At 40.1% G+C, this 23,574-nt stretch overlaps 1 protein-coding gene across 2 annotated transcripts in view; it reads right to left on the bottom strand.

Annotated features, from left to right (window-relative positions):
* Positions 1-22,600, bottom strand: part of col7a1l (collagen type VII alpha 1-like) — a 61,398-nt gene extending 38,798 nt beyond the window's left edge. For both annotated transcript variants that reach the window (XM_087180090.1, XM_087180091.1), the window contains exons 1-20: positions 22,355-22,600; positions 17,249-17,446; positions 13,259-13,439; positions 12,862-13,021; positions 11,263-11,356; positions 9,761-9,934; positions 9,290-9,453; positions 8,120-8,249; positions 7,882-7,998; positions 7,410-7,565; positions 6,793-6,909; positions 6,510-6,656; positions 6,285-6,404; positions 5,415-5,573; positions 4,580-4,693; positions 4,283-4,432; positions 3,667-3,804; positions 2,952-3,098; positions 1,817-1,936; positions 869-1,015 (exon numbers count right to left, since the gene is read on the bottom strand). In XM_087180090.1, the coding sequence (XP_087036216.1) occupies positions 869-1,015; positions 1,817-1,936; positions 2,952-3,098; positions 3,667-3,804; positions 4,283-4,432; positions 4,580-4,693; positions 5,415-5,573; positions 6,285-6,404; positions 6,510-6,656; positions 6,793-6,909; positions 7,410-7,565; positions 7,882-7,998; positions 8,120-8,249; positions 9,290-9,453; positions 9,761-9,934; positions 11,263-11,356; positions 12,862-13,021; positions 13,259-13,439; positions 17,249-17,324 (2,611 nt within the window). In that variant the 5' untranslated portion in view covers positions 17,325-17,446; positions 22,355-22,600. The remainder of the gene's footprint in view (positions 1-868; positions 1,016-1,816; positions 1,937-2,951; positions 3,099-3,666; positions 3,805-4,282; positions 4,433-4,579; positions 4,694-5,414; positions 5,574-6,284; positions 6,405-6,509; positions 6,657-6,792; positions 6,910-7,409; positions 7,566-7,881; positions 7,999-8,119; positions 8,250-9,289; positions 9,454-9,760; positions 9,935-11,262; positions 11,357-12,861; positions 13,022-13,258; positions 13,440-17,248; positions 17,447-22,354) is intronic.
* Positions 22,601-23,574: the final 974 nt, after the last annotated feature.

Below are 23,574 nucleotides of genomic sequence, written 5' to 3'. Positions count from 1 at the left end.
TTATCGTTCGGTTTGAACCCGAAATATTTCCACACCGTACTTCGGGCCCCCATTTTGACCACAAGTACGGGATTTTCTGCAGCTGCCATCTCTATCTACGGTATTTTCTTCAACCCGCTCCGTCTAAGACGCGACTTGTCGTTTCTCTCTCCTCCTCAGTCTAAACATGCGAGTCATACGTCACACTCGCTGTGCTTAAAGAGACAGGCTCCAATTTACCAATTCATTTGCATTCAATAAAATGAAATAAAAGTACCGTTTGTTTTTAAATGCTGGTATAGTACCGTTTTCAAAACTCTAGTATCGCGGTACTATACTGGTACCGGTATACCGTGCAACCCTACTAGCTAGTTTCTAGTAAAACCAATAATACCAGTATAACGAGTCCGTGATTATATTAAACTTAACTACCTATCAAATGTAGGTAGGTTATTATCTTTTTAAATATATGTATGCATATACAGAGAAATGTGCATTTTCATGCAGTTAAGAATGAAAGGGAAATATCTGATTATGCTAAACTAGCCAACAATGTTTAGCTACATTAGCATTAACGTTATTAGCGTAATATTTTGTAAATTAAGGTAAATTTCAATAATTGAAAACTTTTCAATTTTTCATCATTGTTAAACAGCATTTTGAGTTTGAGTTTAGTTGATGGTCACATATATGACCATATTTCATAATAACATTACTTACTGGTTAAACGGATTAAAATATCACCAAGCTAATGTCAGCTACGCCACAGATACATCTGGCAGTTAAACTAGCTAATCTTAAATGTCGACGGTTAGCATATTGTAGCATGTAAAACCGGGATTCATGGATGTTTCAGAGATATAATCAAAGCATTGAAGTGATGTCTTACATATTCTTTGATACACAGTGCTTATAGGTCCCTCCACTTCTCCATACAAAGGTCTGATGGTGAAAATATACGTTCTGCCATACAGGAGATCACTGATCTTATACGAAGTGAAACCAGGACCCAGGGTCTCTGTTTTAGTCTCCAACACTGAAATGACACACAAAGAAGTTGCAGGGAATTAATTGTAAGTTGAATCAAGATGCCAGGAATATTAAATAGGAAAACACGCCTCCCTGTTAAAATACAGCTTAGTCAACAGTAATGAATAGAAACAGTGATTTTCAAATTAACAAGGTTCTGTCACACAATGATGTGTCATACAAATGATCAGATTAAAGACCAAACTATGTCAAGTTGTGGCTCACTGGGAATGGATCAAGTAATTATGACATGTCTGGACATTTATGAAGAAATGTTGTGTGAGAAGTGTTAAGATGTTCTGTGTACTGAATTTCAAAGTGACACTAATAACCATTTAATCTTTCCAAACTAGCACTGGAACTGTACTGTGTACTGTACTACTGTGTCATTGTACTGACATCACAGACATTTCCCAGTAAAGGAAATGTGAGCTTGTAAAAACTCTGCATGAATGATAACACATGAATATTAATATTGTGAATGTTTTTTTAATCTTTCCCTTTTCAACAAAATTGTGCTTATGTTGTGACTCAATACACATTGCAATAACATGTTTCATGCTACTGCCACTTCAAACCCTGGGGGGCCCATTACAGTCACAATGTAGTTGGAATTTATTGAAATTAATATTGATTTAAAAAAAACAAAAAAACAATACCACTTTAAATAAAACAGTGCTCATGACTGGGCTCAATACACAACACAATTAAATTTACACAGTATGGGAATTAAACTATTTGACTTACAATTGCATAAATGTTAATGTAATGCGAAATTAAGGGTAAAACATTGTGGTTTACCACTGACCTGAGATGTGCCTCCAGGAGAGAAGGTAACCAGAGACTCCTGCCACTCGTGTCCAGTTCAGAACAGTGCTGCTGTCTGTTGTGTTCAGAGCAGCAAAGCCGTTCACTTTCGGAAGATCCACTGAAACACACACACACACACACACACACACACACACACACACACACACACACACAGACACACACACACACACACAAACCAAAAACAGACAAAAAAAACCCCACATGAATAATGGAAAAAGGGCCATAATTCAAATCAACATTATTGCTTTTGCTATATATCCTGCAACATTTCAATCTAAGGTTTGATAAATGTTTATATACAATTGTTATTACAATATTCATGGATACTAGTGATGCACTGTTCCAGCTCTTTCTCTCCCAATACTGATATCTCAAGGATATCAGCATACAGTGATCTTTTTTCCCCCCAACTTTCAAATCTGTGTACAAAACTGTGTGCTGCTAAAAAATTGAGTATGTAGCTTACTGTAACCAAGCAAAAATATAAAGGAAATACTGACACATTTTATAATGATGCTGATGAAGAAACTGTTTTTATTGTGGGTCCTTTTCATTTGATTGATAGATACCCAATCTGCTTAATAACGTAAAGAAAATGAAATCTGATGCAGAAAAGATAAAGGTGAAGATATCATTGGAGAAAAATATTCTTACAGAATTTTAAAACTGCACTGAAGAGTTTTTTTTTTTTTTGCTTTCCCTCCCCTGAGTTATAGAAGCTCTGAATCTGCTCAAGGTTATTTTAACAGAGTGAAAACTATGGAGGCTTACCAGAGTCTCCAAGTTTGGTCTCAATGTCAGCTATATGCGTAAAGAGTATTTTACAGGATGGTGAACTTTGACAAATGATATGATCATCATAAACCTTTATCTATTTTCTCGGGGATACATTGAACTTTCTGCAGGCAGTGGGGCAGTGGTCCCTTATTCCCTGGTCAATATTTAAGGGGGCAAACTTTTCATTACTTCAAGAGAAGAGTTATCAGTAATATTTAAAACACTTATAGTACTAATTTGTATAACATTTAAATGTATAAATGTCTCCCTGAAAACCTCTGACTGCGAACACACGCCTCATACTGTTCCTCACTGTTGGGGCAGGCAGGACTCACAGGTGCGTGCAGTGACCAGAACTGGGCTGCCCTCCCTGTTGGCCACCATAGAGGCCACCTGGATCTTATAAGCTGAGCTCTCCTGCAGGTTGCGGATGGTGAAGGTGGTGGAGGCAGCAGATACCACGTGGGACTTCTCATCACCCCCTAGAGCAGAGAATAATAAAATCCAGCATGTAGAAGATAATGAGTGTGTGGAACAACAATGCTGTGTACTCATTTACGATTGAAACTCTCACACAATGAGCCACAAAAGTCTAAACAGTGATTTTTTAAGAGCTAAAAGTAAATTCCCATTATACAAAATGGTAGTAACAAGTTACTTTAATTGAAAAATGATGCTAATATCCATGAAATGTTTAATATTCTTAGTCAGAGGAATTAAGTATTATGTTATTAGTCAGAGATTATTTGTATTTGTTGAAGTGGAGCTATATAAAGTCACTACTCATTTATGTAGGGTTTTTTTTGTTAGGCATTGAATTAACATATAAATGGTTACAACTGTCCACTTATCAGGTTTTAGCTTTAAACTCCAATCAGAACCGAGCATGGGAACAAAACGTTTTGCAGTCAACAGTTCTTTAGGTGTACAGTAAATTGTGTAAACATAGGTGCAGCACATGCATGTGTCCACACCTGTACATACATGCATGAACATACAGTATGTGAGTATCATGTGTAAGCAGGATGTATACAGGATGTGGTCCCCTACCCAGGAAGGGAATCCAGGATATTTTGTACCCAGAAGCCCCTGGTGTTTTCCTCCAGGACAAGGTAAAGGAGTTGACTCCGATGTCCACAACCTTCAGCCCTCTCACAGCCTGGATTTGCTCTGAGTCTGACACAGCAGCTGAAAGTAAAAACACCATATAACTTGTCAGTTGATAAAATGTTCATCCTGGTTTAATTCTATACAATATGATATTGTCAGGTCAAATTCATGATGCAAAAAAGGGCCTCTCCAAAATCTCTGAGCTGGATGAGCTGGTGTGGTTTTACTCACACACCCTACCATTTGTCAGTGTAATAAAACACACACTAACTTTGACAGTGACAGTGATAAAATGATAGCACCCCTGCTGACTTTGACTCAGTGATACATACTACAAGTGACAGCGACAGGAACTGTGGTTAAAATGGGAAGCCCAAAGTACATGACTTGTCAGTCAAACACAGACACCACAAGGGTGCCATGGCACGGGATGAAGAACTTCACTGTCCCTACCCATTTAATTACAATGGGTGCACAGCTGCACAGAACTATTTAGATCTAAAGATGAATCATGATACATTAAAATAAACTGTGAGACCTCACTTCTGTTCTGTACCTGTGAGCTGAGATAGGGAGATTTCTGGTCCTTCTGAGTTGCCGTAGACTGCACAGATGATGATTATGTAGGTGGACTGTGGGTTCAGGTGTTCGATGCGGTGGGAGAGGACACTGCGGTCCAGGTAGTGGGACTGAGGGCTGCTATCATCTGCAGGCATGCAGTTGCACAAACATACATACACATAATTAATATTTCATAGAGTGTAAAACAGGCAAACAGTGAATATAAGGGCTTTAAAGGGGCTGACATGTTATCTGACAGGTAAAAAAAGAAAAAAGAAAGTTTTCACATTACCTGAGTTCCATGACAATTTGTACTCTGTGGCTCCCACAATGGGACTCCACTCCACATCTATGGAGGTACTGGTGTACGATGTCACCTTGAAGTTGGACACATAGCCCAAAGGAGCTGAGACGAGGGAGGAAGAAACATGTAAATACAAAATGGCAACACACACACACACACACACACACACACACACACACACACACACACACACATTTTACAATACATGTAAATGCTTAAACTCCATGTGCACTGTGGTTGCCTGATTAATTTCTTCCTTTCTTACCTCATCCCTGTCTTTTAGCAGCACTTTGATTTACTCTCATTACCTGTGAACTGCTCAGTAGAACTAGCAATTAGCTTTTATTGTGTCTGTGGCTGTGGTTAAGCTGTTAAATACTTTTTCCTCCTAAGTCATTTTGAACTGACCTCCTTGGACTATTAATACAAATGATATAATTTAATTGAAATTTTATGAATGGAAAGGGTGCAGTATTTTGTACTAGTAGAGTTCTGTGCCATAGAAGTGAAGGAGAAATAGGCCAAGTCAAAATAAAACCCTTTGGATTTTTATTGTGAAGTCTTCAACTTGCAGCCCTGCTGACTCGGGCTCACTGACGCATACTACAAGTGACAACAGCAGGGATGGTGGTTAAAATGGGCACATGACTTGTCAGTCAAACAAAGACACCACAAAGGTGTGAGACACTACACACAACCTCAGCAGAGCATCATTATGTTTTGACTTGGCACAGTCTGCCAATTGAGGAAGTCCATTCTAACCTCTCCTGAAACTCAGCGGTACCTCTGGTAGGTAGGAGATATAATGAATACTGGTACTCACATGTTCTAAAGGTAGCACTTATACCAGGCCCCACCACGGATCCAAAGAGCACATACAGAGTCAGGACATACTCTGTATCATGGGGTACATTCTTGAGGTGGTACTCTGTGGTGCTGCCATTCAAAGCCAACTGCCTGGGGCGGTCCCGACCAACAAACTCTGAAAACATTATTAACATAAACAATAAAGACACATTCCTTTCACTTTCAGTTGATTATGACCTGCTGTCCATGTGAACTCTAGCTCAGCATCAGTGCCCCCATTCTCTGGAAACAACATCCTCCTCATCCTCCTTTTTTTCCCAACATTTGTATTTCATCAAAGTGACTCCCTGTGCCACCTGTCACATACTCCTGGCAGACTAGCGGGATGGATGTGATGGATTGTGAAAATAGTGGCATTTCAAAAAGCTCTTGGCAGAGTGAGTCTGTCACCAGGAGAAAAAAGAGCTGGACAACATCAGAAAGTCCTCATTCTACCATCTTAAATACATTGCAAGAATCAGAAAATTCATAAACAGGCAAGACTTAGAGAAAGCAATCCATTCTTTCATTTCCAGCAGGTTAGATTAATGTAATAGTCTTGTCCCAAAACAAAAAAAGAGTCCTAACAAAGACCAAGAAAAGCAATTTAGATTGCCTTTATGTATGAGACATGCTATACAAATAAACTGGCCTTGACTTTACCCTACACTTGCTGTAGAAAGGCATCATGGGCCTGTATGCTGTATCTTAAGAATATATAGAAATGTAATACAAACATGACTCCACAAGAATTCTGAGATGTATCACTGGAAGGACCAGATCTTATCTTCATATGAACAATGGTGTGTGATGTAAAAAAAAAAAAAGAAGAAATGTGTGAAATCACCTGGTGTGGGTCCCCAGGCCAGTCTGTATCCTGTGGCTCCTGGGACACTGTTCCATGAGATGACAGCAGCACTGGTGGTGACAGCAGACACCTTCAGAGTCTGGACTGCACTGCTCTCCACTAACAGGGGGACAAAGAGAGAAGGAGGGGGGTTGTGTGAGTCATGGTTTTAATACTGTAATCATTCATGCTTTTACTATAGTACTTTCTTGCAAGCATCCTTACGTGTCTTGACTTTGGTGGAGGTGACAGGCCCCTCGATGTCGCCAAAGATGGGGTTGATAGTAACGGTGTACTCAGAGCCTGGGTGGAGGCCCTGGATCATGTAGAAGTTAAAGGTATCCCCGAGATTTATGTTCTCTATGTGACCATCTAAAAGACACGACAAGGCTCTGGATAACTGAATGCCATAAATTAGTAGCAACTTTATGACTAATAGTAGGATGCTATACTATAAGGTTAATATCCAACATTTTAGTTCACATAAAAGGTAGTGTAACCAGAGTACCTGGGGATGCCCATGTCAGACGGTATCCTGTGGCGCCCTTAACTGAAACCCACCTCGCCTGGACAGTGTCTGTGGTGGCGTTTTGGACCAGGAACTGCTGAACCGGGACCAGTTTTACTGTTAAACATACCCCATTCACACACACACACACACACACACACACACACACAAATTTTATATTTAATTTTATTTAGTGAGCCACAAAACCATAGCAATGACAGAAAGTGAGGTTATTTAGAATAATTTATTTAATGAGATATAAAAACATACTAATCTAAACCAGTCTAAATCAAAACAAAGCCTCCAGAGATATTTCTTCAAAGTGGCATGAAACAGAGATAAATGAGAGTTTTACTGTATCTAATAGACCTAATGCTTATTAGTATCTTTATCTTGAACAACATCACCCTACTGTGGATATATTATGGTACTACACCTTGGTATTTACTCCCATGTGTTATATCTTGTTTCATACTCTATTACATGACTTTTACAGCTATCCAGACTGTTACCGTGTTACATATGGTAGCACTTGGATGTGAAAAAGTTTGATCTTTGGCTTTCCTGTTTATGAAAATGAATATGATGATGGCATTTTGACCAGTCAATAAACGTACGTGTTTTGCCCACTATTGAAACTGGTTCGCTTGGTCCCTGCGGGTAAACGGCATAAATACTGATAGTGTACTTCTTATCCTCCTCCAGGCTGTCAATCACATGAGAAGAGGTGGTTCCAGGAAGCAGCTGCTCATAAGTAAATCCTGGTCGGTTGGCTGCAGAACAATCATAAATCCAAACAAATCAATACCCAAGAAATACGCCTTTCAAACAGTGTGGCGCCGACTGCCTCGTATTAGATCAAATGGTTGAAAAGCATCTCTGAACTGATCATGGCTTTCATTCAACAAATACACCAGACTTCAACATGGTTAAATTAATTCTAATGTCAGATTTGAATTACACATCTTCACAAACAATATTCTTATCTCTAAGGTATAATATTATGAACATAAATACTCCTAAACACTTGATATGTACATATTGGTCTGCAGTAAATAATCATAGTTGCATGGTGTAGTGTTGGCATACATCTTGGGATGAAGATCTTGAACCCGCTGAGCTTCCCTAAAGGAGGCGTCCAGCCCAGGCGCAACGAGAACAGACCCTCCTCAATCACACGGAAGTTTGACGGCTGTGGCAAAGGGGCTAAGAGAGAGGGACTTGTTCAGGAAAAGGAGGTACGGCAAACTTTAAAAATAGACATGCATATATTTTTGTATTTTCTAACAGGTATGTTAGTGTGCACTGACACCTGTTTGACACCTACTTGTCTGGGAGGTGATTGTCACAGAGTCCCCTATGAGGCTGGGGTAGATGGCATAGACAGTGAGGGAATAGTCTGTTTTAGGACTCAGCTCTGTCACCAGTGCTGTGCTCACATCTGCCTTCAGATCAATCTGTTGCATACACAAAATATGACAGATGAAGAGGAGCTTAGTGTGCACATGGGTGTGTATGTGTGTGTGTGTATTTGTATGAGATGCAAAGTGTACTTGAATAAACATCTTGTCTTAAACAAAATTATATTTATATCTTCACTTCTCATATAAGTGTTTACCACAGTAAAACATCAGCATCCTTACGCTTTGTTTACATTTCTGTTCAATACCCTATTCTCTATTATATTTAAATTAGGTGCCATGTTGTGCCTTATAACATAAATCAGAGACTAAAATATCCCTCTTGTGTTTCTGTAGCATAATTTTCCATCTCTATCACAGCTACAGCTTCAGTAATATCATGAAAATAAACACAGAAGCATAGATATTGTTGGAGAAATTGACCACAATACCAACCCCATTGATGCAACATTGTGGTGAGTTTGGACAGTTACACAGAGGGAATTGCACAGTAACTCAGGCTGCAATGAGAGATGACTCGCTGGATTTCGTTTTGATAAATATATGGGTTTCCGAGGTGACCTGCATTTATCTTCTAGCTAGACGCTTGTGTTTTTGGCATCACTGAGGACATAAGCAGTCCTGACTTCCCTGAAGAATTGAAGGATGTTGTGAACTTTTTGTAGCAGGAAATCAATCTTTATCAAATGGAAGGAAAAATGTCCCTATCATAGGAGGATTCATAGATGTGTCAGGTATCCCATCAGCCCCTCAAGTCCCATGTCAGTCAATATTTGTATTTGTTACCCCTTCAGCACACTCTGTACATTTCCCCGCCCTACTTCAGAAATCATCTTAGAATCTGCACTTCATGTTGCAAAGTAAACTTCACAAGCCTAAACCGAGATTTATTGCACAGGATTTGACAGTCTTTTCAGTTTGTGAAAGTCTTTGAGTTTTGAAATGATTCATCAGCAGTGAAAGTCATATCTATGCTCTGACCCACTATAAATAGTTAAACTAATAACACACCCAAAATGATAACATCATCCATGCTCTGTCACAAGCAGCACGACTCCATATTCACAGTCCCTCACCTGTCTCTGCTGTGGGGGGAGGGGGCGTCCCCTGGAGGTGAGAGGGGTAACCAGGAGGCGATATCCAGTGACATCACCTGTGGCCTGGCTCCATGTCAGTCTGAGGGAGCTGTGGGCCAACTCACTGACCTGCAGGTCTTTGGGGCCCACTATGCGCTCTAAAACTGGAAGCGGGAGAAGGTATGGAAAGAGGGATGAGACAAAAAAAGAAATGAAAGAGTGAGGAAAATGCGGATGGTCTAGACATATAATTTGCCTGAAAGACAAAGCCATCTTAGTTTGAAAGCTCCAGTGTGGTGTGAAATAATAGAAAACAATTATTCTTTTTTTTTTTTTTCATGCTTTAGAGTGAAATACAATTCATCAATATAAAAATGCCATCAGCTGGCAGTATGAGGGTAGCTAAATACTTGGGAAATCTCAATTTGTTAAGAAGACGTTTGCTTTCATGCTGTGTGTGTATTAACTCACCAGGCTGGGACATTTTCACAGGAAGTGGTGGTTCAGAAGCTGTGAAACACACCCTGCGGGACAGTTTGGGAAGGACGGCTTCCAGAAGAGAGTAGTCAGCACCCAGCAACAAGTGCTCCTCATGAGGCTCGGACACAATCCCCCTCAGCTGTGATTCATCAGCTCCCCTAACCCCTGGTCACAGGACAGGCAAGGAGACAAAAGGAAAATGTGAGGTAACACAACAGTAGTCTTTACAGTCCACTGATATTTGCCAAGACAGATAAATACAAACTTTCAAGAACAGCTAATATGATGAATAATCAGCTACACATCCTGTATATGATTTTTTTTTTTTTTTTGGGGGGGGGGGGTGGTTCTAGATTAATGCACAATGAAATGAGTGAAAAACTATTTTCAGTGTGATCTCACTCATATGTTTGACATCTTTTCCTTGCATTTCCTCCACATGCTTCCCCACAGACATCACTAGGGGGAGCTGTTGCATTTCAAGTCATGAAAAAGATGTAGATACTCATGCACATGCATACTGTAGAAATAATCAAAGGTTCCTGGCACCTATCTCAGATTGTAAAATTATGTGTGCTTGTCAGGCCCCAGCTTGTGGAAGTGGGCCCTGACAAACACCTGATAAAGACCCAATCTGGGCTCCAAAGGTTATACTGTCTCAATGCAAGAAAGGATGGAATTTGAAGAGAAGCAGATGACTGTGTTGTATTCTTTTGGGAGAGTTAATTCACAGTTACAGTTATTTGAGCTCAGCACCTGAACAAGATAAATTATTTTTATGTACAGAACATGCATGTGGGCACACATATCTGTACATACAGTATGTTTATTTCCATGCTACACAGGCTCTACAAGCATTGGCTGCATGAGATACGTGTGGCGCTTCTCTGCGGGAGTGATGAACGAGAGGAGCAGGCCTTGGTGTCAGAGGTGCAGATGGGGGACACTGAATCGCCTAATGAAAAATGGCTGTGATTAGCGCACCATCGGCTAATGAGCAGTAATTATTGCACTGCTCCCAGCTGAAGGGAATAAGTTGCAGGCTTGTGTGCTTACGGATGTGTATAGGAGAAAGAGGGTAAGATATGTGTAAGTAAACTTGTGGACAAGAAGTGGTGTTTATTCATGAGCAGGGAGAAAGGTGTAAACTGAAATAGCTTTGCTGATGCAACACATAATATCAGAAAGTGCACCTTTATGTATACAGTATAGGAGCTGAATTAATCACTCACTTATTCCTACATACATATTTAGTAGACGCTGTTATGTTTGCACATACATATACCTGCATGAGTGCACTCGCACACTCTGAAACAAGAATCTCACACATACTCGCAAATACACACACTGAATCCAATGAATTCAAATGTACAGGACATGAATTTTCTAACTGCAAACACCGCAGATAAGCCGGCACAGCTCGGATAAAATCTGAGGGCCACGGCTGCAGTGGGGATGTTGCAGGAATTCACAATACCAACTTCCACACTCACCTACTGCAAAGAGAGAAATCCCACTGTCAGCTACAGCTCTGGCTGCGGCATCGACCTGGTCGTCTGAACGTCCATTTGTGATCAAAACAGCAATCTGTACACAAAAGAGGCAGAAAATTGCATATGTAAAGTCGTTAGACATAATATATACATTTAAAAAATAAGATATATGACTGACGCCACCATATATTAATGGATTAAATGTATGCAATTTTAATTTATGTGGGCATCGTTTGTCCAAAATCAAAAAATTGTAGATTTTTATTGTATCAAATTTACATAGCACATTTTGTGAAAATGCCATCTTGAAATAACAAAATAATAATGCAAGCTGGGTCAGTTTTAATAATTTTGTCTCTACCTTTAATGCTAATTCGAAAAAAAAGACGTGCACTTCCCTATTGTTGATATCACAGGAGGTTTAAATACAACCTCCAAATAATCTTTTGAGCATCCTTGCAAAATGTATTATGCTCATAAAAGCCTCCATGGACTTTTGACATGGTTTAGCCCATTATTGAATACATAATTAAATAAATCAAACCAAGACAAAAAGGAATTCAAGGATGCTAGCTCTCAACTGAGACTGATAATTTGCCCATTAAGGAAAATTTACTCAGTTCATTCAAAGGTCACCCCTCAGTCAATGAAGGAGGAAGCTAGAAAGCATCAACATGAGAAAGTAGCTCCTTCTTGGCATGTGCTCTGGCTGTACAATTCAATATATCAGCTAATCCTCAACTCTCTGCCTTCCCACGTCAACTGTGCTGCTGCACAAAATGATTTTCGCACACAGTCAGAGATAGAGAGATGAATGCTAACCAGCTGTGTTTTACTGAGAATACACCACAGCATTAGACTGTCAGAGAAATTTAGCTGAAAAAGCTAAAAAGTGCATTTGGACACTTAAGAGACAAGTTTACTTAAGTTGCTGACTATTGCATGTGGGTTAGGGTTCAAGGTTAAGACCAGCACCAATTTAACATATCATTTCTGAGGGCCTTCTGACAAAGCAGGTCAATCTCCATCACTGAGCATCTGTGACTGACCATCTTGGTTGGACTTTATGCAGTGTGTCTGCCACTGTTGGCATATGTCATCCCTTCTCGACAGCCATTCAGCAAACTGAATCTGCATGGGAAAATATATTGCCTCCAACTTTTTTTTTCTTTGTCCCCAAGCAAAAGACAGCAAAACTAAGCAAAATCATTATTTGTATTCCAAGTATATAACAAGATGGTGTAATGAGATTCACAGTAGAAGTATTTGTGGTAGTTCATTTTGTTTGTTATTCCATAATATCCCGTGGAGTACAAAAACAGACTCCTGTCATTTGCTTTCACACAGGGCCAGAAAATAAAGTATATGCATGTTGCTGGCCAGCTGGAAGCAGCAGTCTTTGCAGTGTGGGTTGTAATTTCAAATCAGTCATCTCTCTGTTGCCTGTGTATCCACACTTTGTCAAACATTTAACAAGATTAAAGCTCTTCAGTTTTCAATGTGCATGTTAAAAGTTTGCAGTAGATATTTTTTGGACCCAAAACTGTCACAGTATCACAAATAGAGGCAGTTGGCTATGCACTAGATGAAGCATTGTACCTTTGGGGCGTGATCTCGACTGATGACAGGGCTGAAAACATGGTCGACCAGAAACTGGAGGGTATCACCGATCCTCCTGGATCCACCTTCATACGGCAGGTCTCTGATGGCTCTGAGCACCTCCTCCAGTGAACTATAGTCTGTCAATGCAATCCGCATCCTGCCAGGAAAGGATTTCAGAGATCATTAGAAATGATGGAACAACTTAACACAGTGTGAAAATAAAAACAGAAAACCAAGAAATATATACCCCGATTAGAAAAGAAAAATAAGTCAACAAATAATGCTATTTTATATTTAGATAATTAAGTATTGAATGAAAAGTGAGCTTGGTGATAATTAGTCACAAAAGTGTGTATTATCCTTTGCTGTGCCCATGCATGTGTTTGAGTTTTACCTCGGGACATCCCCAAAGACAGTGACGCCAAAGCGTACCCCCTCAGTTCCCACCACACTGTCCTGGAAGGAGGAGATGACGGCTGAAACGAAGCCTTTCAAACTGGAGAAGCTGGTCTGACCCACACCCCATGACTCATCCACCAGAAAAACTATGTCTGCCTGTACCACCGTCCTGCATGCTGAGGAGAGAAGAATGGATGAATTAGTGCATGAATACAAAGGAGGCAGAAGTGAGGGAATGTCTTCTTTTTTTTTTTTTTTTTTTTTTTTTTTAGAAAGGCAAAGAAACTAAGCTTAAATCCAAAACAGCCATTTGCTTTCATATTCAAATGAATTTGGACAAAATCCAAAGTAAATCTTTTTAAAGGTTAACGGATAAGGCGCTTAATTTAGCCACAAAGCTTAAAGAGATGTTGTGTTCCTACAATGACCACCAGATAGCAGTCTTGTTCCATCACGTTGAGGGTTTTCCTTTCATTTGCTGCTGTCATGCAGCCAGGGCACCACACAAAATCCCCATGAATTTTTAATGAGACCCAAGTGAGCCAAAGAGACTATCAATATTCTGAGCACTCCAGCAATAAAACTTTGGTCGAGCGACGAGGAAGGCTTAGAATAATAAGGTAAACACACCCAAAATCAGGGTGAGTGTCCCTGCTCAAGCAAACAAACGCTTTTAACAAAAAGATCTGCTGCATTTGGAGGGATTCAGGTGCTTTTTAATGTGGAGTTAAAAGGACAGACACACACACTGACTATATGCACACACATACACCTGCATCTCCTTATGCACACACTATACAGTACAGTACTAGCAAAACGCACACACCCCATACAGAAATCTGCTGCGTCTGCAAACACCCACAAACTCAATATTCTGGTATTACATATGCAATAAACCACGGTGACGACAGCATTGATTAGGTTAGTGAATAAGAGATAGGCACCGCTGATTGTTCTGTAAGTGATAACTCCGCTTCTCTGCTGTCCTCTATTTCATTACCAGGCTCTCTCTCTTCTACAATCTCACTCGTCTCCCTTTGGCTGCAATCCCAGGATTCACTGGGGGTGACATATGTCTCCAGCCCATGGCGACCTAACATTATGTTCTCCCTCACACACCTATACATTTCTGGCTACGCACCAAGGGAACGGAATATCATTGGGAATTCAGTTTTTTTGGATTGCTCTCTGGTGCAGAGCTACTCTCTTTGGAAGCTTTAGTGTCGTACATTCAGCAATTGTGGATTCATCACTGATGCAAAAACACAGATGCAAATTCACAGGATACAACGCCCTGAGCTGAGCCTCATACAGGCAGCCAACCACCTTAGAATAAACATGTGGCTCTTCCATTCACTGGGATACATTTTCTACTCCAGAGAGTTCTGTAAAAGCACATAAAATATGGTTGAGACTTTGAGCAAGGAAGCAGCTGGAGGTTGATCTCTGTCAGACAGACACAGACTGAGGTAGAAAACAAGATCAATTATCCAGAAGTTTTTCTGTCTGGGCTGGCAGGTGAGAACCACATGCCTAAGATAAGGAGGCAACACATGCTGAGGGATTAGGAATGGTTTGCTTGAAGGTTATCTATGCTGATATCGCAAACGTGGTATACAACTCTGTGTTGGACCACCATTGATTTACGTATTAGATGTAGCTCAGTGGCTTCAGCATATGCTGCAGAAAATTCTGCCAGGAGAGAAATAGTCTCAGAAATAATGATGCACTACTGCAATCAGCTCCAACAAAATCAAGAGAAAAGATGTAAACCATCAGAAAGCACAAGTTAAAGAAACTCAAAGGGCCATCAAGTTCAGATTTTATCCATACAGATTAATATAAAAGTTACTCTAGTGGAAGAACAAACTGCAGTAATTTGCAGAGAAACACAAACTATTTAATGACTAATACTAAATGATAGAAAGAGCAGATATTGGCAATGTTTCTAACAGTCGATGTGACAAATGTACATTCCCTCAGGATCTGTTTCCAGCGCTGTACTCCCACCTCTTTTGGGGCAGTCAGTGGGTGTAAACAGACAAGTCAGTCTCATAATGTCGTGGTTCTAATTTGAATTTCATGCAGTTCAATATGTGGTGAAAAACAAAGGCGTAGAGAGAACACTACAGTCATCGGCTGGCTGACACAAGGCTGACACCTGGGTCAGTCAGAGACACTGATTCTGAACTGTCTGAGTAGGCATATGTTAGGTTCTACCCTGCTGTGTCATCCACTCATCAAATCAAGTCATAACTGCGTTGTTACATTCAGGTATTACGTAACATTTTAATAAATGTAGACTTTTTGATCTGATTTGATTAACAGAGGAGTCCACACTAGTCCTTGTACTTGTAGTCCTGCGTTTCTTGAATTATTACTCACAGTACAGTACAGTTGTGTATGTTTGATAGTAGGACACCATAGCGGCTGCTGTGCACGCACACAGATTAATAAAACATCGCAACGAGTGCAGCTCACAACACACATGCATGCATTAAAGTTATTACTAACCCCTGCTTCCCCATCTCTTCTTGATGACGGTATGAACACAAAAATGATCCAATTTCTTGAGTTTGCAAAGCTCTTGACTTCACCTTTCTCTTTAGACCACTACTTAAAAGTCTGAAGTATATGTTTGAGAAACAGCACCGTCCTCTGCAGGGAGTTTACCCACTGTTACTTTACATAAGTTAGCATTATTTGCACCTGCTGGACACACAAGGTCTTGTGTTGATTGAGTTTTGAGTGTCTGACTTGGGTCACTTGTCAACTCATACGCACAGCAAAATGTTTCATTATTGTCATTATTTGGTCTCCACCAACTCCTGAGGAAAACATTGGGCTCTTTAGCTGCTAGTCACACATTTTATCCGTGTGGTTTTTGCTGTTTGGCAGGTAGAGTACTGCAGGTATGAACCATACTTTCATACTGTCTGAAAAGAGCTGTTTGCTCCTACCAGAAAGGCGGTTGATGGAAGCTGCTCACGCGGCTTCTTTCCGTACATTTGTAAGCTATATAAGAAAAACATGAACCTAAAAGAGGCTAAAAAGCTCCATGGTTCTGTAGACCTAGGTGATAACTCTCTGAGAGTTCATCACAATGGTCATTTGAGTCATTGTTAATACAACAAATATTGTTGACTTAATGATTCAAAATCAATCACATTCCCCTTCCTGGGTGTAATATGAAACACTGTAGACCCAAGGGTTGCTGTGGACAACCACATGATGGCATTTGAATGAACAATGTCAAGAACAGACAATGATAACAGTTGCAAAGGAGCTGTAGCTTCAAATATATCCCTGGGCTATTTTTATCCTTCCATAATTCTGCCCAACAACTTTACCAATCACTTTCTGCCAACCACATTCCAGGTGGAGAAAGTCTAACTTTTGATTGGCTGATTGACCTTTTGGTGACATCCAATAGCACCTGAGGCTAAGGTTCTGTATCTAGGGGATGGGTTTGACAGGCTGGCAGACAGAGTGCTGTACTGTACATGAGGCAAGCAGATGTTTAAATTCCCTGACTAGTCACAGACTGCAGACAAACTGGAGCTGGGTTAGAGTCTGCCCCGTGTACCAATCCAGGTGTGTAGATTTAATGATGGAGCACCCGCACAGACTGTGTTCATTAAATACCTGCCCTTTCTTTGGCCTGAGCATGCGAGTCGTCTATTTCATAGACCCGTGCACATTTCTGACAATCACACATATGGTTTTGACTCAGAATTAACAAACTGATTTTAGAGAGGGAATGACTGGTTAAAATGCAGTGTAATGAAGAAAAAGAAAAAGGTAACTGGAGTGAACCACTGACTGACATTTTGAATACATGAATAAGTGGGTGAGTGAAAAAGTATAGAAAAAGGTGTGATGGTGCTATATGGGAATTTAAAAAACAACAGATGAGGAACATTAGGAGCAAATTGATGACCTGTGTGTGAGTGTGACATTTAGGTGTAGGAATATTATCAGTTACCTTCAGTTTGTGCTGCGACTCTTTGATGGGAGAGAGAAAGGGACAGTAGAAAGATCCACACAGAAGAGCAGCCCATACTCTTCCTCTCCTCCTCGTCCTCCTTCGATCACCTGCTCTTCCTCCCAGTGCTTCGCTTCGCAAGTCCCCTTCCTAAATTCCACTCGACGACCATCAATTCCAACTCTTCTCACCTCTTGTCTGAAAGTATACAGATGAACAGAGTGCGGAAAAAAGTCATTAAAGGCACTCAAAGGTAAAACATAATCAGCTATTTTCAATTTGTCACAGACTTCTGATTGTTATCTAGAAGTTACGCTTTTGCAAGTTGGCAAGAGTTTGTTTTTTCCAGTCACACAGTGTTAAATCGGTTATTATGCAAGGGTGGTTATCACATCTAACTTCAAAGTTTTGTAGATAGGTTGCAGGACCTTGACATATTTATCCAAGTTACCAACTTTCATACCATACTGCACAACAAAACATTTTAATGTAGCTTGGGTGTATGCAACAGAGTCCCATACAGTTGCACCATTTATTATCCACCGCAATCAAATTTTAAATTTCATTTTTTTTTACAACGTACTGTAGGTTGGGCTGATTGAAGCCAATATATCCAGGTTAGCATAATGTTGTACTGGCTCCCATCATTGTATGTGTACACTGGCAGACAGGAGTGGTCCCTGTTAACAGTTTTACAACAGATTCCTATGACACCTTGGAAAGAAAAGCATCAAAAAAATTTAAAACTGTCCAGTATGAGCGCAGCTATTGAAAGCAGTTATTGGGAAGTGTTAACAAATGAGAGCATTCAAATTACCCCAATAATCTAGTGTAACCTCTTCCAAGTGCAACCTGCTAGTTGATGAAGATACCCTGAGAGTTTTCATTCATATAAAAAGGGTCAAACCTGTGGATGTTGAATTTCCACATTTCTCTCAAATCACAAGGCCAAAAAGAAACAACTGACAGGCTAGCTTTAAGTTGTGAATATGGAAATGTCCTTTATAAGTTCAAAGTAGTCCTATGTTTTGATTTAGGTTATATTCAAAGGGGTTATTTGTAGGTTTTCTCTACCTCTAAATGTGGTTTATTGTGGGGAGCGGAGAATTCCACAGGTAGAAAAGATGTTTTGGACTGGTCAGACAAACCTGTGGACCATGTGCACCTGTCCTAGACTGCGGGCCAGAGGGGCCTGCAATGTCCTGGAACTCACACTGTAGAGGAGATAATCTACAGAGATAAGGCCGAGACAGCATGGCTAATCGCTTCCGATGTGTGTGTGTGCATACTTCTTTGCACTTGGTCAAAAAAAAAAATATAGCACCATAGCAAATCTGCAATAATGGGCACCAAGTGTGTCTAATTACAGTTTCCACCTGTCCTCTGTTATGTTTTTATGTACGTGTGTGTGCGTGTGTGTACGTACGTGCGTGTGTGTGTTTTGGTGTTTCATGTTTGACCAGGGCACTGTGACACCATTGCAAAATTGTGGGGAAAAGGCAACATTTGAATGAAAGGACAGACACATGAAAACTTACTCACACACACAAATACCTAACTTCGTTTTATCTGTAACGCAAAATGCGGTCAAATGTGGTGATCATATTTCTGAGGCATGATTTCTTTTGTTTCAAAGATACACATGAAGCACAAAGCACTCACACTGCAGTTGAGCACCTAAAAAGTCCGGCTGTGGTTGTGTAGCAGACAGGTGAATGGCGATAGTCTTTGTTTGTTTCTAAGAAATGACAGCAGGACAGGGACATTTGGACAGATGAGCCTCACTGCTGTTCTTCACAGCAAATCTAGATGGAAGGAGAGTAATAGCTGCGCATGAGGGCAACTGAAGGTACAGTAACGCTCTGGGATACAGCAAATCCTCTTTTTCTTCCTCTAACAGACAGAGGAAACTTCAGGTTAGCATGAAGAAGATTAGCCCCGAGGCTACAGTTTTTGACTTGGCATAATATGAGTGGAGGCAACTCAGTCCCATTGAGATGTTGCAGCTGCTTTACTGGCATATTATCTGCCACTGAGACATGTACCTTAGAGGGTGATATTTAAAAGCAAGCATGGAAGTATACTCCAATCATAGTAACAGAAATGTATCAACAGAAAAAGCTGCAGCAACAGTCAGTTAAGTGTGCATAATCAATGTCTAAGTAGAGTAAATCCAACACTTAAATCAGCACACGACGCAGTGGCAGAGGAGTCCTGCAGCAGTAAAGGATTATCCCATTTGAAATGAATGAACTTCCATCGGAGAGCAACACGTTCAACGCATTAACTGTGATCTAGGGAAATGGTTTGTGCTGTTATGTTTTACATTAACTTGCTAACCCCCACGTCTCCACATAAGTGTGTATGCGTGCCTAAGTGTCTGTCTGTGTGTGTATTTGTGTATGTGTGTATTGTATAGGCATGTGCTTTTGCAAATTCATAAGCATAACATCAAAGAGAGAGCTGTCTTCACTCAACTAGTCTACATAAGCAGATTTCTTTTGGCTTTCAAGATTCATGTTCCATTCACCCTGCTATCAACCAATACATCATCTCCAGTGTTTCCCTATGAGGTCATAATTCAACTATAAATTTAATATCATAATGCCATAAAATAAATGCAAACCAATCGGACATCCCGAAAATTCCTCACAGTGATCTGACCACCTGGTCTGAATAAGTCAGAATGGCTGAAGGCTGACTAGTTCACAGCCTCTGCAGATGGAAGTAAGACTTGGCAGGGCTTGAACTCTAATGTAACACTGCCAAAAAACTACGTTCTCCCCCTCACATACCAATGCAGATCTAAGATCTGTCTCTGCATGTATCATCTTATTACTGAAGTACAGAGAGGAACTCAAATCTTGTTTTCATGACTGACAGCCAGTGCAGGTTATACAGTTAGTATCTTGTATCTATCCTACAGCAGGATTTTCAAATAGGTTTCCATGGATGTTGAAAAAAAGCAGCAGCTATGCAGAACCTGAGAGTTTTGCAATGGCTTCAATATGATGAAACAATTGAGTGATCTTTTTCCTTTTCATGTTATCACGATGAATAGTGAAAGAAGTTTCTTGAAGAAAGTAGAGCATTTTAAGGATCCCCCTTGGGTCATTTGAGCCGCAAGTAAATCTCCACTCTTGGTTTACATATTGTGTGCGCATTTGTAATCTGTGCTGCCAGATTTCCAATCCATGCCCATGGTTTCATAAATTGCGCACAGATTACAAATTTACAAATTACTTTCTTCAGAGAACAAGGAAAGAAACATTTAAATGGCGACAGCGTCCGCCAAACAAGTCTAATTTATCTGGATCGAAGGGCAGATTAATACTGTTTAGTTTTTTGCACTGGATGTTTCACAGCATTCATTGTGTTGAATTTCTGAGAGCATGGATTACAATTTGTAAACTGCGAGAATAAATCAGAAAAAGTTGATTTTAGCTCAACATGAACTAGTTTTTGCATTCATCTAAATGATTTGGAAAGATTTGAAGCAGCAACTAGCAGTGTTTTAAGCTAAATGCTAAGGTCAGCAACCTGCTCACAACGATAATGCTTACATGCTGATGTATAGCGGGTATGATGCCATAATTACCATGTTCACCATATTAGTTCAGCATGTTAGCATTCTACAATGTAGCTATTAGCACTAAACTCAAAGACCAACTGAGGATGATGGAAAATTACTTTTGCAATCATTGGATAAATAAAATAAATTTGACCTGGTGATGTCAGTAGTGAAAAAGTCAAAGGATCACCAGAGTTCCTGCAATTCATCCACTGGAAACCATGACTGTCTTCACATTTCAATTTATGGCAATCAATTACATAGTTGCCAAACCAACTGACAGAGAGTCATTGCCATCCAGAGAGTCATGCTAAAAATCATCTAAAGACATTTCTGTAATGTCTGCATCCCGAGTCACATACTCAGACAAAGTGCTTGAGAGTATCCCATATCAAAAAACACTTGCACAAGACTGTTTCCATCACTCACACCACGCTGGGATCATAAGCACTTTGTCCGGACTCTCCACAGAGAAAGTGTGTGTATTGTGTCCGAGGGCTTTAGTTTATCACTGCCCCGAGAGGATTAAATAATGCAACAAAATGAAGTTTACTGTCTCTGGCCCTTATACTCCCTCTCTGTTCTCTATCTCCTTTCCTCACACACATTCACACACACTCATTCACACATCGTATGCCCTGTAAGTCGGCACGTCAGCTTTTTCTACATAAGGGTATTTTCCACCTCACCACTTCACAGGATGGATTATCCCTGTAGGTGGGAAACTGGTAACAGTGAACACACAGACACAAACACATTTTAGAACTACAACGTATGATATCTTTAGTGACACACATCACATCTACAGCTAAAACACACACTAACAAATAAAAGCGCTAATACACAGCTCATAAAGTGCAGCATACTGCTTTAATATCGCTTTGCATTTGCATTCAACCAACTCAGACAAGTCTATGCATAAGGGAAAAAAAATTCCACAATTCATTATACATAGTGTCATCTCCTGACAATGCTCACACAAACAACCTTGTATGCTCTTCTTATTATTCATGAATACATTAGTGCTGACATGACTGTAAAATGCATGACATCTTGTTTTTATGCTCCTATTAAGTTTGCAGGTGTAAAATCTTTGCATTAACTTCCGCAGAGAATCCGAGTGCTCATGCAAAGATAAACACAAACACCATGTGTGTATGTTTGCCTACAAGACATCAGCACTGCATACACGGTGTGAATTTGTAAGTGCATACTCTTAAATCAAGGGGAATTGTACACTTGTAGCAATTAATGTACATTATCACTTAAAATCAACTGAGACAACGAGAAAAGAGGAAAACAGCAAGCACTAATATCAGACAAGTAATGCTGTTTAAGAAGAATTTGTACTGTAGAGAGCTGCAGTAAAGGATCAGTATGAAAAGTGTTGGCTTTAGTCCAGACACTTAGGCTGTAACAAGGGTATGTGGGCAGTTAAGAATTCAAAACTACTCTATAAAGCACCATATTAAAATGCAGTTAAAGTAATGGATTTTGACTGTGGCCCTAAAATGGGCCCACACATTTTCACTTACCACTGCAGACAAGTGAATCATCGTTAACTTTCCAATCCAGGTGATCTTTTGAGTGGTGAGAGAGGAAATTACACACAAAAAAAGTTTCATCCGAAAGCGGCAAAAATAAATAAATAAATCAAATCAAATCATAAAAGAAATCCTGCAGAGGTTGTTATCGGAGATGATACATTGAAAGGTACATGAGAATCAAAGTGTGTATATCCAGGTGTCTGTATGTGAGTGAATGAGGAGAAGGTAGGTGTGTTCGAATGTGTCTAAGACTGCTTGAATGACACAGACTTTTTTTTTTCTGGGCTCTGCTGAAGTACAGAAACGTTTGGGGAGAGGGGGGTGGGGACGATGTGGGGGTGAAGCTGCTGCAACCTGTTGGCTAAGAGCGAGAGAGACAGAGAAATAGACAAAGAGAGAGACAGATAGACAGAGAGGTGGGGGTTACTCAGGAGCTTTGACCCTGCAAGGAATGCATTACAACTGTGCTACATTGTAGAGAGTGCAGAGAGCATAGCTTTCACCTCAGAGTGACAGAATAAACAGAGAAGTTAAACAATGATATGTACTTGGAGGCTTAGTCTGCCATCACCTACACTCTTACTGTAAGCTGAACCTTATTGAGGAAGGAATGCATAAAGCCACCAAAGAGTTGGCGGCAGGCACTTGAATATAGGAGTCAGCCCATGATCAACCTCTGCATGTTGATGCAAATTATATTTAAGATCTGACACGTTGCTGGCCCAGTCTTTTACTGCTTGTTTCATTTTTCTCTTACTTTCACATGGTCATCAAACATTTCAGTCTAGAAAACGATCCCTGATGTTATTTAAACTACATTTGTACTCTGCCTTTCCTCAATATTCTATTCATCCAGCAACAGATTATGAAACATCATACAAAGAAAATACCAGATGATAAAAGCACCAAACACAGCCAAGGTCAATTTGTTGAAACATGAGCTCTTGTATTCCACACATACCTCTGTATTCAGGGTTTGTGACACATAAACCCAACCAAAATAGCTTGTAGAGCAAACACCTTCTCAAAACAGAAAGGCAAGGAAAGAGGATAAATCTGTCACGTTTTACAAGCCCCTCTCTGTTGGTGTGTGTGCACTGGGTCACCTTTTCATGGTGAACCCTAGGAATGTGGTGACCAGTTTAATAGGGTTTAGCCAGCTGTCAGTCTTGACATGCTGTAATTCAACACACACACACACACACACA

The sequence above is a fragment of the Seriola lalandi genome, unplaced genomic scaffold (genome assembly GCF_002814215.2).
Source record: "Seriola lalandi dorsalis isolate HSWRI2012SDOR001 ecotype SW California unplaced genomic scaffold, Sedor1 jcf7180002054889, whole genome shotgun sequence".
Classification (NCBI taxonomy): domain Eukaryota; kingdom Metazoa; phylum Chordata; class Actinopteri; order Carangiformes; family Carangidae; genus Seriola; species Seriola lalandi.
The sequence above is the reverse complement of the archived record's forward strand: the minus strand, read 5'-3'. Positions and strand labels throughout refer to the sequence as shown.